The 16,156-nt window shown below is 34.4% G+C and overlaps 1 protein-coding gene across 44 annotated transcripts in view; it reads left to right on the top strand.

Moving 5' to 3' along the window:
* LOC111045692 (Down syndrome cell adhesion molecule-like protein Dscam2) overlaps nucleotides 1–16,156 on the top strand; it is a 460,637-nt gene that overhangs the window by 420,397 nt on the left and 24,084 nt on the right. For 40 of the 44 annotated variants that reach the window (XM_039427609.1, XM_039427616.1, XM_039427618.1 and 37 more), the window contains 7 exons: nucleotides 534–803; nucleotides 3,864–4,095; nucleotides 6,262–6,438; nucleotides 7,737–7,903; nucleotides 9,163–9,357; nucleotides 11,908–12,075; nucleotides 15,648–15,866. In XM_039427609.1, coding sequence (XP_039283543.1) covers nucleotides 534–803; nucleotides 3,864–4,095; nucleotides 6,262–6,438; nucleotides 7,737–7,903; nucleotides 9,163–9,357; nucleotides 11,908–12,075; nucleotides 15,648–15,866 — 1,428 coding nt within the window. Of the gene's footprint in view, nucleotides 1–533; nucleotides 804–3,863; nucleotides 4,096–6,261; nucleotides 6,439–7,736; nucleotides 7,904–8,939; nucleotides 9,123–9,162; nucleotides 9,358–11,907; nucleotides 12,076–15,647; nucleotides 15,867–16,156 lie in introns of all 44 variants that reach the window. The other 4 variants (XM_039427641.1, XM_039427643.1, XM_039427645.1 and 1 more) reach the window with 1 other exon arrangement.

The following is a 16,156-nucleotide window of genomic DNA, read 5'->3' as shown; positions in this document are numbered from 1 at the left end:
GTATAGCAATTTTGCCAGCATTAAAAAATATACTCTTCAAGAGACTTAAGCTTTGCTTTAATAACCTTCACTGGCACGAAAAAGTCCATTCTCATTCTTTCAGAAAGCTTGTTTGCACTTCCAATGCTTCTTTCTACTGGCGATGTGTAGCTTCGCATAACGGATTTGAACACATGAAACATTCTAAAATGTCGAGTCGGTACAATCAAGTCGATCACACGTTCACCAACGGTAATTTGACCATGAAGGCAAGTATGTATAAACATGGCATCGATCTTCTTCCTCCGCCATTCCAAGTCTATGTCCAAGCACAGCTCCCTGTAGAATTCATAATAAATATCATTCAATTCTTATTACTTCAATTTGCTTCAGTATCGTTCAAGTATTGTACGAATGAAGAGAAAATCAAGAACAAAAAATAATAAAGAATGAAGTGGTATTAAGAGTGGTAAAAGAAAATAATAATATATTCCTATTTATCCTGATAAGTACCTATCCTTCAAGTCAGAAACTAAGATATTTTTATGTTGCAGTTCCGGCGAAGATAGCCTCGTTCGACGACCAGTTCACAGCCACCTACAAGGAGGACATGAAGCTGCCGTGCCTGGCCGTGGGCGTCCCGGCGCCCGAGGTCACCTGGAAGGTCAAAGGAGTGGTGTTCGAACCCAAGGACCGCATGCGTCAGCTTCCCGAAGGCAGTCTGCTGATTAAGACGGTGACAAGGGCTGATGCCGGCGAGTATTCATGCGCCGTTGAGAACTCGTTTGGCCGCGATTCGGTCACGCACAAGTTGGTCGTGCTCGGTGAGTCGAAAAATTGTTTAAAACCCTTATAACTTCTATAATTTTGATAATGGACTCGGTGAGTTATAAAACTGTTTAAAACTATATAAATTCTATCATCTCAATAATGGACCCATTGTTTGTTTATTCCTACAGGGATAATATACTCATCCGTTTTTTATTATAGAATCTCTTGAAACGGAATTGATATTATGTGATATATGAGAAATTATGTGATTTCTTCAAAACTGTTTAAAGCTATATGAATTCTATTATCTCAATAATGGACCCATTGTTTGTTTATTCCTACAGGGATAATATACTCCTCCGTTTTTTATTATAGAATATCTTCAAACGGAATTGATATTGTGTGATTTCTTCATAATTTGAAGAACACAGTTCAATTTTTGTCACATCCAAATTTTAATTAGATTAGTTCGGCTGTACTGCTGAAAGTGTGTTGCTTTCAACACAAAACTGCAGTCCTGTGAACAAATCTTATAAAAATGTAGATGTAACAAAAATAAAACTTAGTTTTTATGGTTGAGAAGAAAGTTCTAAAAGGGAAAAAAGAAGGTTTTCCTCGGTCCTCGGTGAGTCAAATTAAAAACCCCACAACTAATATCTCAATAATATTGTTTGTGTGAATTTTCATACGGATACAATTAGTTTTTTGATAGAGGAAATGGTCCTAAAGAGGAAAAACTTCAAGAAGGGTACTACTAATAATAAGGGTACTTACCTTTTCTAGGGTGAGCTATCTAGTGTACCTTTTCTAGGTAGGGTACTACCTTATCCAATGAACAAAATAAGATTAACACATTATTTTTCCTCCACCTACTGACTAAAGTACTTACTTTACTCCCTGAAACATTATACTAAAGTGTCACTTTTCTGCTCACGGTAGTAAAAAACAGAAAAACTCCCAAGGGAGGAAAAGTGACTCCATTTAAATAACATGGGAAGCATCTCTATTTTAAAAACTTGCATTGTAATAGGTAAGAAGCTCTAAGCTCAGATGAGGAAGCATATAGAGTAGTCAGTCATTGAGCTAACTAAATTCAATACCTCAACCAGATTTGATCAACCTATGAAAAATATATGTTTGTATGCTAAAATTATTACAAACTTCTTATCACTATACTTGAAAAATGTATAAATATATTTTTCATATTCCATGCTATTCAAAATACCAGCCAACGAATATTCCTTATTAACTAATCAAATTTGAAACGGGAACTTCATCATAGCTGTAGTTGTGGCGGCCATTGTTGTTACAACTCTTGCCGACAGATAGCGCTGTCGGCGGAGAACTGTGATCACAAGCCAGCTGTTTCTGTTTACTTTTTAGATTATGTTGTAGCACATTGTTTGGTCACGTACGTTTTTAAAAATTATTTTATTTGCAGTTTTTATAAAAATGTAGGTGGAGGAAAAATTTTGTGTATATCACGAGTGAAAAATGTTTTTTCTACCTATAGAAAATTGTTGCCCTCGGCTTCGCCTCGGGCTTCAAACTTTTCCCTCAGGGAGAAAAAAAAGCACTTTTCACTCTAGATATACAAATAACTATTGATGCTTTAAAATAAAACGATTTACAGTCAATTATTATGTAAAAAACAACTTCGTTCACTTACTGACTGCAGTAGCCTACTTTCGGGCGGCGAGCGTCCATCCATATTTAACATTGGCGGACTGTCGATTGGATGTCTTCTTGATTAGGAAAAACTTGTGGGTTGGATTATATTACGTAGTCGAATAGTTTATTTTATTCAAAATTTACTTCTCCATTCAATATTGTTTGATACCCTATACCGTGTATTTCAAAAAGGACACCCCATTTCAATAGTTAAATGAAACTGATGGCTATTCTTACAGCAGGGATACTTATAAGTTTTTTGATCGAGAGAAAGGTTCTTAGTGAAAAAAAAAACAGAATGAAGGATTGTACTTTATTCAAGCAGCAAAGTAATATTGTTCGAGTGTTTCAAGAATAAGACTCCAATGCTCCAATGAGATTAATCTATGACAGAACACACACACACACACCACACACACACACACACACACACACACACACACACACACACACACACACACGGTTGAAATCATCTGTTTAATGTAATATATAATTTACTAGTAGTTCTGTGAACAGTAGACCTCGCGCCCAATAAGTTACATTGACATGTTGTTATGTTTTTTCAAAAATTAATACATAATTTATCAATCTAAAATGTCTAGAAAAAATCCTTAATAAACATAGAGCTTTCTGTCCTATCGTACCGTGACGTGTCGTCCCGGAATGTGAGTGTGAGGGCTGTTATCAGGTCAGGCTGCAACTGTCTACTAATGTTGATGGAAAGATACATTTTCAAGATGTTCGATGTTTTTGAACAGGTAGTATTATAGTCCACTAAACAGCTGATTTATGATGAATAATTCTACAGTCTGATTTTTACTCTAATATTGGCGTATGAAGAAGGCTCCTTTTTCTTTTTATATTATCCTTGAAATTCAAAGTTTCCAAAAACCTTGTATATACGTCGACGCGAAATTTAAAAAGGAACATACCTGTCAAATTTCATGAAAATCTATTTCCGCGTTTCGCCGTGAATGCGCAACATATAAACATTAAGAGAAATGCCAAACCTTCGACTTGAATCTAAAGGTGCGTACAGATTTACGCGCCGCAAACATGAGCAATTTACTTTTAATCAGCTGATGCCAAGCTTTTTATATCTGTATCTTACCGTGTCTGTAAAAATACAGATATAATCAGCTGATTAAAAGTGAATTGCTCATGTTCGTGGCGCGTATATCTGTACGCACCTTTAGACCTCACTTCGCTCGGTCAATAAGGAAGGCAAAATATCGTACTAATAAAAATTGATGTGTGTGTATCTAGCCTTAATCAAAATACTCACAATTTTATTTGATTGAAACGATTCATCTTGTTCTCCTCTTATGACTAAAAAGATTTGATTTGATTTAGGCCCTTATTAACTTCATTCCATGCCAAACAGTTTCTCTTGTAGACAATGATTATATTTCAAAATGACGGGACAATTTTGTGTTGCTCAGCTCCACCACACAAGCCGCAAGTAACCCTGACCGCCACCACCACGAATAGCATCACAATGAAACTGAAGCCGCATGCTCAGGACAACGAGCCGATTCACGGCTACACGGTGCGCTACAAGCCGGAGTTCGGTGACTGGGAAACTGTGCAGGTGGCCGCTACTGTCCAGAAGTACACCCTCGAAGGTCTCTGGTGCGGGTCCAGGTATCTCATCAGTGTCACCGCTTACAACAGGTTGGTTGAATTGTTTTACATAAAGTTAACCATATAAATAATAAAGGAAAGAACTGTTTTATACATGAACGCGATAGGAAATTCACGAATGACGCATCATCACGACTGAACTACTGGACTGATTAACTAGAAATTTTTCATATAGATTCTTGATTCACCGATGATGGTTAAAGGCCGATTTTAAGATCCCAGTCAAGTTCGTCAAGTTTTTAATTAAACCCTTGCGGAGCACCGGTTACCTGTGAGTATTTGTACAGAAGTAGTAGTATTTTTATTTGTACAGAAACAGAACATGAGTGCCTTCTATATCGCTGTAGTTCTGTTTCAAGAATGTACTATTTTTCCTTTCTTTCGAATCATATTGACAAATGACAGTTGATAAAGTTCTTACATTACAATAATTATTTTATTCAGCAACTAGCCGTCAGGCTCGCTTCGCTCGCCATATCCGTCTAGCCTGGGGGCTCCGCCCCCTGGACCCCCGACTGGATCGTCCAAAGATGAGATCAGCGGGCTCGCTTCGCTCGCCTGCATGTAGACCTCAGCGGAACCTCTGTACCGAAGTCTGGACCCCCGACTGGATTGTCCAAAAATGAGATCAGCGGGCTCGCTTCGCTCGCCTGCATGTAGACCTCAGCGGAGCCTCTGTACCGAATTTGAACGTAATATGTCAATTTGATCTCGAAAAACACCTGTTACTATATCGGCGTATCTTTGGCGAACAAAATTCTTCAACCTTAGCTAAACCTGTGTACTGATATTAATATATTTCCATCAATAATTATTGAAAAAGGTGAGGAAACGCAGAAAAGCTGAGAAAACGCTAATTTTGGCTAATTGGATAAATTGGTATTTAGGAGGTCCTGGATAAATGCTTTTCAACTTGGTGCCAACCTAACAAAGTCAACTCAACTTAATGCCAACCTGACAAAATTTTAATTTAGCTACCAGAACAACTGTTTCGAAGAGGTACTCTCTCTAGATTATAGTTCTATATTAACATATATGGTATGGACATTTTTCAATTATAATTTTAAAATATTGGAATAAGAAGAATATACATGCTAAAAGAACTTTAAATCCTTAAAAACCACCCTTAGAGTTAAAATATCGCCAAAAGATTTCGCCAAAGACTGAACATACCTACCAAATTTGAACGTTTTTGGTCTGTTAGATTTTTAGTTCTGCGAGTGAGTGAGTGAGTCAGTCAGTCAGTCAGTGAGTGAGTGCCATTTCGCTTATATATATATATATATATATATATATATATATATATATATATATATATAGATTATGTGTTTCATTAAATTATCTTATTAATGATTTAGTTTCTATGAATTGTGCTTTTCGAGTGCTGGAATATAAATAATAAATATTTCGATTAATCTCCATTTTTACTCTCCAGATACAGTTGTCTCACAATTATTTCAGTACACCAAGTACTTTGTAGGTCTACTATATTATATTTTACTCTTGATTATTTGGCTTTTTAGATACAGTTGTTCAACTTTCAAGTATTTTAGTATACTTTGTGGGGTCACATTCTCTTTGCATTTGTGGGGTCACACAGTCCACCTCAAACATTTACTGCTGTCCCTGAAGAGAGTAATTAGAGCTATTTTTCGTAAGAATTAGCAAGGCACTTGTAGACCTCTGTTTATTCGACTCAATGTATTAACAATATTCAAATTGTATGTACTATACTCTGTTCTGTATATAAAAAAAGAACATGTCGTCTCATGTTCAACGGTCCCAGATACATAGTTTTAATACACGATCCAGTCAGATGTTGCATCTTCCAAGATGTAGAACAGTCAAATCATATAGAACGTGCTTTGTTGGTGATGTCAATTTATTTAACAAACTTCCTGTTGGAGCCAATAATGTATCTGATAAAGCTGTAAAAAGGAAATTGTTTAGTTATTTAGTTGAAAGGCCCTATTACTCGATAGAAGAATCTTTGAACTCCAACAGTGATATTACATTTTAGTTTATACTGCCTGCCTAAATGGATTGTATTTTATGTATTTTTTATATTTATTCAATTTACTCTGTACTTGACAACTTCTGTGTAAATTTATGTTTGACAAGATCTTATATTCACGTATGAATCTATGGATCAAATAAATGAAGTATTATTATTATAGTATGACTCATATGTTACAGCATTGGAACAGGAGACGAGTCTGACATGCTGAACACTCGGACAAAGGGCTCGAAGCCGATCATTCCCGAGGCCAACCGATTCATCGAGGTCTCCACCAACTCCATCACTCTGCATCTCAGCGCCTGGTCCGACGGAGGTTGTCCTATGCTCTACTTTGTCGTTGAACACAAGAAGAAGTCAGTACTAGTCTATTTTACATCCAAAAGATATTTATTCTCTAAGGAATGAAAGGCCTTAAGGGTGTGATCACATTGAATGCGTATATGCGCAAGTTCACATATAGAGATTAGAAACAAAATTTGTAGAGAGCAATAGGAACACTCCCACTGAACGCTTGCTTTTGCTGGTTGCGTTCAGTTTGAGTAGCTGCAAGTCACAACGTGTTTCAATGGTTATATCCATATTTTGTTTTTCGGCTCATGCATGATTCGACGTACACTTTCCCATTTACGCATTCAATGTGATCACACCCTAACGCTAATCTACTATTGATAGCTCGTTTGGTTATGTTTATAATGATGTGTTTTATTCAGAGTTTAAGCGGATATATCTCTGTTTGAATCGAGATGGTGCTTATGGGCCTTAGTACCTTACATCAGTACCTATTGGAGTATCAATATGATTTTTCCCAAGCTGTGGAGTTAGTTGTTTATCTTCGTGAAGATATTGTTGTAGGAAAGTGTTTATGTTTGGATTTATGATTCTCTGAACACTGTTGCTGAATATTGTATTGTTTGTGCAGGATATTGATTTTTTACACATAGTTTCTCATTGAAGAGATTTGGAAATATCAAAATTACATCTATAAAAACTATTATTGGACTATAGAACTGTCTATTATGACATATTTTTACACCTGTACATTTTTTATAATTTAGTTTTTGCATAGAGAAACAATAGTGTAAGTAGATATCCCATGGTATAGGGCGTTTGTGTTGCAACTTTTACTGTTATCTCAAGCCGATTACTGTCGATTATTGTCGATTTTTACTGTTTTGTTGGGGTGAAAGTGTTTGAACGGCACAGTATGAGAGACTACGAGCGTCACACAGCTTCACGGGAAAGAACTACGTGGACTATCGGCTTGAGATAACAGTAAAAGTTGCAACATAAACGCCCTATACCATGGGATATCTACTCAAGCTATTGTTTCTCTATGATACAAGTTATACAGTTTGTTTTTGTCCATGTGATCTTCTGAAATATTATATCCAAGGCTCTATTGCATTAATTGTTGATCTTTGTAAGGTCTTTGTTGTAGGAAATTGCAAAAATAGTTAAATTTAATTATTTGAATTCAAAGTATAGAGCCAATTATTTAAAAAATCTTAATTTCTAGTTGATACTTTACCTTATATTGTTGTTTATCACTTTTCTTGTGTTAGGCCTTAGTTCAACTGAAACCGATTATCGAAATTTGCCAATTTTTCGTTGTTATTTTAGCTTAATTTATGTTATTTTTCTCTTGTGCTAGGTCTCAGATCGACTGGAACCAAGTGTCGAACAACGTGAAGCCTGGTGGCAACTTTGTAGTGCTTGATCTGGACCCAGCCACCTGGTATCATCTGCGAGTCACCGCCCACAACAATGCTGGCTTTGCCGTTGCCGAATACGAGTTTGCCACCCTCACCATTACTGGAGGTCAGTTCCAAGATTCTTCAAGTGAATATATTAAATTAACACACATACACAACATACAAATCTACTCTATATTAGTTTTGTTGTGTGAAAAACTATCTCTGTTCATTTTTGTGTAACATTTTCAAAAACTTTGTAATCATACACTGTATGAAGCAATAAATAAATTCATTTATTCAACATACAAATCTTTCATATGACTTGAAAATTGTTGTCATTTACAGTAGTTAGAAGGCTTATTTCAGTTCAATATTTTTGCAGCTGGCAAATATCATTTAGAATTGCTTATAAATTGATCTTTGATTATTTTTCAAATGATCTAGTTACTTTTCAGATACTGTTCTTAACCAGAATATTTATTGTTCGGTAACCGGTACTGCTAACAGTCATATATTATTATTGAAAATCAATATTATTTTATTGATCAATGCAGTAATTGAATAACAACCAGAAGACACATGAAATCATATCAATTTTTAGAAACTTTTTAGCCTTTATATGAGAAAATAATTTAAATCAGCATGTACCCTGTACCATATCTTCATTTATAATATCTTGTAGAGGCATATTTAATTTCTTGTTAATAATGATTAATTCAAAGCAATTAAAGTTTTCTATTTGTACATCTTGTTATGTACTATTTCTAAGGATGATGCTCACTTGAGTTCTAGGCTTGTGTGTCGGTAATGAAACGGATTTAATTACAGTACCGTAACAATTAGTTATATTTTTTGTGTAGTTGAGAAATTGATAACGTGGTAATTATTCATATTGAATAAAAATACTAAGAAATTGTCATAAACAACAGATTTTTTACTGTGGCTTTTGACAATCTCTTAGTATGTTTATTTAATAATCAGTTATATTTTTTATAATAATCAAATTACATTTTTGCATACATTTTTCAAATATCAATACTTCTCATTATTGCATCAATTATATTTTTCATCTTCATTACCAATCCACACCCCTACTGTCTTCACCCAACCTAACCTCACCCGGGGGAGTCAGACCTGACGAGTGTTGTATGGTGTTGCAGGTACTATTGCGCCTGCGCGTGAGTTGCCGGAATCAGGGGGCGGAGCTCTGGGTCCTGACTCCCCCATTCGCCATCTCCTCACCAATCTCAACCTAGTCGTTCCTGTCGCTTCCGCCATCTTGGTTATCATATTTGCCTTCATCGCGGTCTGCTTCGTGCGCAGCAAGGCTAACCAACACAAAGGTAAACACAGAAATCAAGATTTTCTCGAAATTTATTTCAGGAACTATTGCCCCGCCTACTAGAAACGGCGACCTGCCCACTATGCACCAGTTCTTTCCGTGGATTCCGTACTGGGTCGACTTGAACCTGATCGTTCCAGTGGCGGCAACTGTGGTTGTGATTTTGGTTGGTATCATTGTCATCTGTGTGGCGCTGGCTAGGCGAGGTCGGGGACCTGAACAGACCAGGCTCAGAGGTAACGCTGCTCAGTTTCACAATTAAACCATTAAATTCACTATTGAATTTCACCAATTCACCAATTTCTCCTTGAAAACACCGACACTGTCGGCTATAAATTTTAGTTCATTCGGATTTTGGATTTTCTTTGTAGGATACTTGAACAGTGAAAATTATTGGATCAATTCAAGTGTGATCAATGGAAGTAGTTGAAAAACTATCATATACTATAGTTCAAAAACAGATGTGATTTAAAGCAGATTTTGACATAAAAATCGTTTCTTTCTCGCTTGCCACACTCATTCCACGTCGGCATGCTCAAGACTTTAAATTTTGTTTCAATCTGTAGATGAATCAGGAAAGTTCAATGAGTAATGAGACAAATACGACTCAAGATACTATTGCTCCAACCATGCTTTTTTCGGTCCTTTTTCAAAATTAAATCTTTATGAATTTTTTCTATTTAAGTGATAACAATGTGAAATATCTGTTCTATTTTTGGTTTGAAGCATCTAAATTTGAAAATCTACTTAGTGAACATTTTGTGAAGTGAAGAACTACAATACTTAACCTATTTTGGATTATGTGTAACCCTCTCTAAATTTGGAAGATAAATAGTACAAGGTTATCTTATTTTTTCTCTCCCTATCACTTTGATGATGTACTTATTGTATGAATGAATAAAGAATGAATAAATGTATAAAGAATGCTGAATTGACAAATGTTGGCAATTAAAAATAATTGTTAGATTATTTAGTTTATTTGGATTTTGGTTTTTCTTTGTGGGATACTTGAGCAGTCGAAATTTTTGGAAACGGTCAATCCAAGTGTGATCAATGGAACTCATTTATATTTAGTTCAAAAACAGTGAATTGTTGGTTGAAAACAGTGAATTAGATTTGTTGGTATATTTTGTATGTTTATGAGTGGAAAAAATTGTTTCAAACAATATGGAGTTAAGTAGTTGCCAATCAATTGAACAGTAAAAGTAATAATAATAATATTATACTTAACTTACCGTACGGTATTAAAAATTGAATATCGGGGATGTTAATTGTATAAACTTCACAATGCTCATCAATCAGTCACAAAATGTATGGGTATAATTGTTTTAGAAGGCAGTGGATAAACCAAAAAGAATATTAATAGTATTTTATAATTTTTATTACCATTGAACAAAATCAACAGCCTATTGCAATTGATTTTGTTTAATGTTAATAACAATTATAAAATATTAACAGTATTTTATCATTTTTATTACCATTGACAACAAAATCACCCCGGCTATTTTTAAGTTTTAAAAATGGAGATGCTACAATCAAGCCATGGGGAAAAATTCCCTGGGAAAAATACCCATGAGTATTGCACAATACTTACAACTTCCTAATCCTAACTTGTATACTGGACACGCTCTAAGGCGGACTTCAGCTACTTTGCTGGTTAATGCTGGAGGAACAATGACCCAGCTTAAAAGACATGGCGGATGGAAGAGTACTACTGTCGCCGAAGGCTATATTGAAGAATCAATTGGAAATAAAATACAAACAGCAAACAGGATTTTGAACCAAACAACAAGCAACATTGATTTAAATCACACTTCATCTGGGCCTATGCCAGTGGCCACAACACACCAGCTTCAATCCAGTTCCAGCGATGTTGATGAAACTTCAACTAGGCCTATGCCAGTGGCTGCTACGCACCAGTTTCAATCCAGTTCCAGCGATGTTGATGAAACTTATAGGTATTGGTGTAGGTGGAGGAAAAATGTTGTGTGCATCACGGGACTAAAGTACTTATTCTCCCTCAGGGAAATTGTCGCCCTCGGCTACGCCATCGGGCGACAACAGTTTCCCTCAGGGAGAAAAAGTTGCACTTTAGTCCCTAGATGCACAAATAACTAATACTTAACTTACCGTACGGTATTAAAAATTGAATATTTGGGATGTTTATTGTATAAACTTCACAATGCTCATCAATCAGTCACAAAATGTATGGGTATAATTGTTTTAGAAGGCAGTGGATAAACCAAAAAGAATATTAATAGTATTTTATAATTTTTATTACCATTGAACAAAATCAACAGCCTATTGCAATTGATTTTGATTAATGTTAATAACAATTATAAAATATTAACAGTATTTTATTTTTTTTATTACCATTGAACAAAATCAATTATCGCAATAGGCTTTGTTGTTAATACTTGTTTATCTTTCGAAATGATTAAAAATACAAAATCTTATATTGCAATCAAAGTCTTGGAAGATGAAAATTAGACAATAATAAATTTATCACAGTTTTGCTCCCAGATATAATATGGCATTCATAAATTAATAAAAACAATATAAAAATCTTGTAGAACCCTTTATTTTTTAAAAACTTTAAAATAGTTCAACAACTAGTTTCGACCCTAACTTAGGTCATTTTCAAGTTTCAAGATTTTTAAGTTAAAAAATAAAGGGTTCTACAAGATTTTTATATTGTTTTTATTAATTTGTTAAAAAGTAGCCCATGTGAGTGAAGTATTTTATGGCATTCATTTTTTGATAATGGAACAACTTTCTATTCGCAGATGACATCGTTTACAACCAATCAATGGTGGGAAGCAACACGATTGACAAGCGTCGTCCGGATTTGCGGGATGAGCTGGGCTATATTGCCCCGCCCAACCGGAAGCTGCCCCCAGTGCCCGGATCCAACTACAACACTTGCGACCGGATTAAGCGAGGTACAGCAATAAGTAAGTGACGAGCAGACAGCCGCAGCGAGACGGTCAAGGTCACGACCCAAGGTCAAGACCGCGCCGCTCGCTGTCGGTTTTGGTGAACCTGGTTGCAGCTTGGATGTCACATAAATTATTAGTCGATGTCGCTTTACAATCATATCACCATCTTCATCATACGTCTGCATCGCTTACTACCCCCCTTTATTTATATTATTGTTTATTTGTGTATGTTTGTGGGGAGTGATTCAAATGTAGGTGTGAGTTGAAAGAAATTAAATTTATTTTGTGGTTAGAAATTAGGAGGTTCCCACAGTGAGGGTAGAAAGAGTGGAATTATGAGTACATACATATTATATCCGTGTCCAGTTCCAGCTAGTGCCGGGTCTGGATGTGAACAAAGCCTCTCCATCTTCCTTGGTCTTTTTGGTGTGAACAATGCCTCTCCATCTTCCTTGGTCTTTTGGGTGTGAACAAAGCCTCTCCATCTTCCTCGGTCTCCCCACCATCGCTCCTCTTCAACCTGTCACCATCTGTATCCTCTCTTCTCCACTTCATGGAATGATGAGTGATTCTAAAAAAATATGTTTTTATCCTGGTTGATAAATTCAATTACAATAGTTCAAATTATAATATGTACAAAACATGAGAACATAATCTCAATCAACTTGAAAGAACTCACTTTCCACTCACAGACTCAAGTCTTTGTGGAGAGTATTCACTGCTAAATGTTTGAATGAATTTTATAAATTTGTATTATGTTTTTGTAAACAAAAATCTATTTGATTTGATTTAGTTAGATTCCATTAATCCTCTTCATTTTCGGAATTATTCTCTCTGATGAAAACCAGAGGAAATCATGATATCACTGTTTCTGAAACTAATAATGTTTCCAAAATCGCTAGGCTACAAAAATGAAGAACTAGGCAGGATAAAATCATTTGTCTCATTATCAAACAATCAAGACTTGATATATATCAAGTTATATAAACTATTCGGGATATTATGTTAATTCAGTTATTAGTAATTCAAGATCAAGTTTGGATACTTTCCAATCCATCTGATTCAAGATTCAAATAAAGCAGAATGAATAAACACACACTGAAGATGCTTATTCAAATTTGCAATAAAATATACCTTGTAGTCTATATGTTAGATCAAAGAACTGATTAATGTTTCTGAAAAAAAGACCAGATTAATGTTTCCAACATTAACAAAAGTTCTATTTTTTTAATAAAAATAATTAATTAATATATAATTATAAATAATTATATAATTATAAAAAATAATTACTATAATTAAGTAAATACTTGAAAGAATATATTTTATATAAGTAAAAACTAAGGATCTTAGTAGATTTATTTAAATATCACTCAGACTACATTTGAATCATTCTTCACTCCTAGTAGTATCAATTTTATTTTAAAACCTGATCAGTTGTTTCATACAAATCATCTCAAGCATGAAACTGCAAAATCATGTACTTCATAGCTGTCATGCATTATTTGATTACGAATCAAATTCAATTAAAATCAGTTGATCAAATTCAGTTGTTAAAACTGAATTGTATACATTATTTTTTATATATTTTGTCTTGAAACATTTTGCATAATTTTTTCAATATATATTGTTATAAACCGATTACGATTACTGTTTAGCTTAGCTTGTAATTTAGTTGTTGTTTGATAAACATGGACCTACTCTGGCAGAATGGTGCAATACTGGGGTAAATATTCTAACACTGTAAATAGGCTTGCATCCTAGCACTTCCCTTACCCTTTCCTTGCTTAATGGGTGAGAGAGAGTGAGTGAATCTGAAACGTCATTTTATTTTTATTTTTCATCTCACAGTTTAATTTATTCTTAAGTTAACTCATCATCCATTTTTTTTTATTCTTCATTTAAATTTATCTATGAAACAGTTTGATTTTGGCATGCAAATGTTAAAAAAACTCCAGACTAGATTGAGTTTGAAATAGTTGCAACGCTTCATTATAACAAGGCTCTACTATTAAAGCACTACAGTTTTATTTACAAGTTTTACTACTCATCATTACAGTTTTTCACAATCGTATTTAATTTTTTTCTATAAAACAGTTTGATTTTGGCATGCAAATGTTTAAAAAACTCCAGACTACATTGAGTTTGAAAGAGTTGAAATCCTTTTATATAACAAGTCCCTACTAGGTGTTGAAGCACTTATCCAGTTTTATTTCAAGTTTTACTACTTAACATAGCCTAACAGTTTTTTTACGATCGGGGTTTTGTTTTGTTTCAATTTATTAATTTATGTTTTTGTTTCAATTTTGTGAACTCTGCCTGAATCAATAATTAATTGAAAATCATGTTTCCAATCGATCATCAGGTAATTAAATCCTGATTCATTTCTGATTTGAAAACGATGCGAAGCTTCAGATTCTCCATTAGATTCAAATTTGATTTGAACGGTTTCTTTTAACATATCCAATATATTGTAAACTTTAAAAGAAATATCTTATATGGATTCACTTTTGTAAACGGAAGAATAAAATATACAAATATCACCAACCACCCACGTTCCAAGTACAAACCAAGGGCTCTGGTGGGTATCATCTCAGAACTTAATAGTTCCAGGAATGAATGAAACAGTGAACAGTTATCCAGTGGACACAGTTGACAGTGGACAAAATAAAATACTTATATTAGAGAATGAAATACTTTCGATAGGCTCAGATAGTTCACATTATCATATAAACTGAACAAATTAAAAAGAAAGATGAAACAAATCAAGATAAATACCAAATTTTGTACCATGAATCACTGTTTTGTTTAAAATAAATGTCATATTAACAAAATCTTGTAAAAGCAAGACTTGAAAATCTTGAGGCAGAGTTCATGCTCTTTTCATTTTAGTTTACTCTTTTCTTCTGCTTTCTAGTTTTATTTCATCTTCTGGCTTATTTCATTTTTGTTCTATATTTCACTATCCTATTATTTCTAATCTTATTTTCTTCTTATTTCCTTCTATGTGATTTTCTTACATATTATTAATCTATCTTTGTACTCATTTTATTTTTCTTTATATTCTAATAACCGCTAAATACTTCTATTCTCGCTCTATATTTTCACTTTCACTTCATATTTTTATTTAGTTATTTTGTTTAGTATTTCTATTTATTTTTCATCTGAAATTTTTATTCTCTCTCTATATTGTTATTTCCGCCATATACTTTTATTGAATTTCCACTTCATATTTCATTTCAGTTATATATTTTCATTCTTATTTTAGTTTTTATGCTCTATATTTTCATTTCTATCCATTTTTCTAGTCTTTATATTCATTTTCATCTTGACTTTTTATTCTTTCTCTATATTGTTATTTCCGCCATGTACTTTTATTAAATTTTTATGTTAGTTCTATATTTTCATTCTTATTTTAGTTTTTTTTCTCTTTATTTCCATCCATGTTCTATATAATCATTTCCGCTCTATATTCTCATTTCAGTTCTATATTTTTATTTCTACTCTTTACTTTTATTTTATTTTCGTTTTATTTTTTGTTTGTTTTCGTTTTGTTTTGTTTGGTTTATCGGACACCATTCTGTCTGTAGAGCGATGTGCGGTGTGTATGTATCCACCCTGTATCGGCGTGCATCATGATCATATAGGTCGCGGAGGCGGCTCTTACCGCGGGGGCGGTCACACCACGTGGGATCCCCGCCACCGGCACATGTACGAGGAGCTGAATGGAGGCGGCACTGCCCCCAGGGGTCGGTTGCCACCGCCTCCCTGTCATGGCGGCAGTGATGAGACTATGTACCATCGATCAGGTAACTAGCGGTTCACCGTTATTGGTAACTGGTAACTGATATTGGTAACTGGTGCTTACGGCGTTACTAACCTGGAATGGGAGTGTTGGTGTGGGTTTGTAGTTTGATATTTAGAGTCGAATAACAAGTAACGGTAGGCAACTAAACTCTGAGTATAAGGATGTGAGATTCATATAAGAAGTCAAATTTTTTACACTAAAATGAGGTCCACGTTATAATGGCAGTGTTTGATTAGCATTGGTATTGCTATCCATGTCTAATAGTAGTTATGTGAACAGTAGACCTCGCGC

Source organism: Nilaparvata lugens, chromosome 5, assembly GCF_014356525.2.
Source record: "Nilaparvata lugens isolate BPH chromosome 5, ASM1435652v1, whole genome shotgun sequence".
NCBI lineage: Eukaryota > Metazoa > Arthropoda > Insecta > Hemiptera > Delphacidae > Nilaparvata > Nilaparvata lugens.
This window is presented reverse-complemented; position numbering and strand designations above follow the sequence as displayed.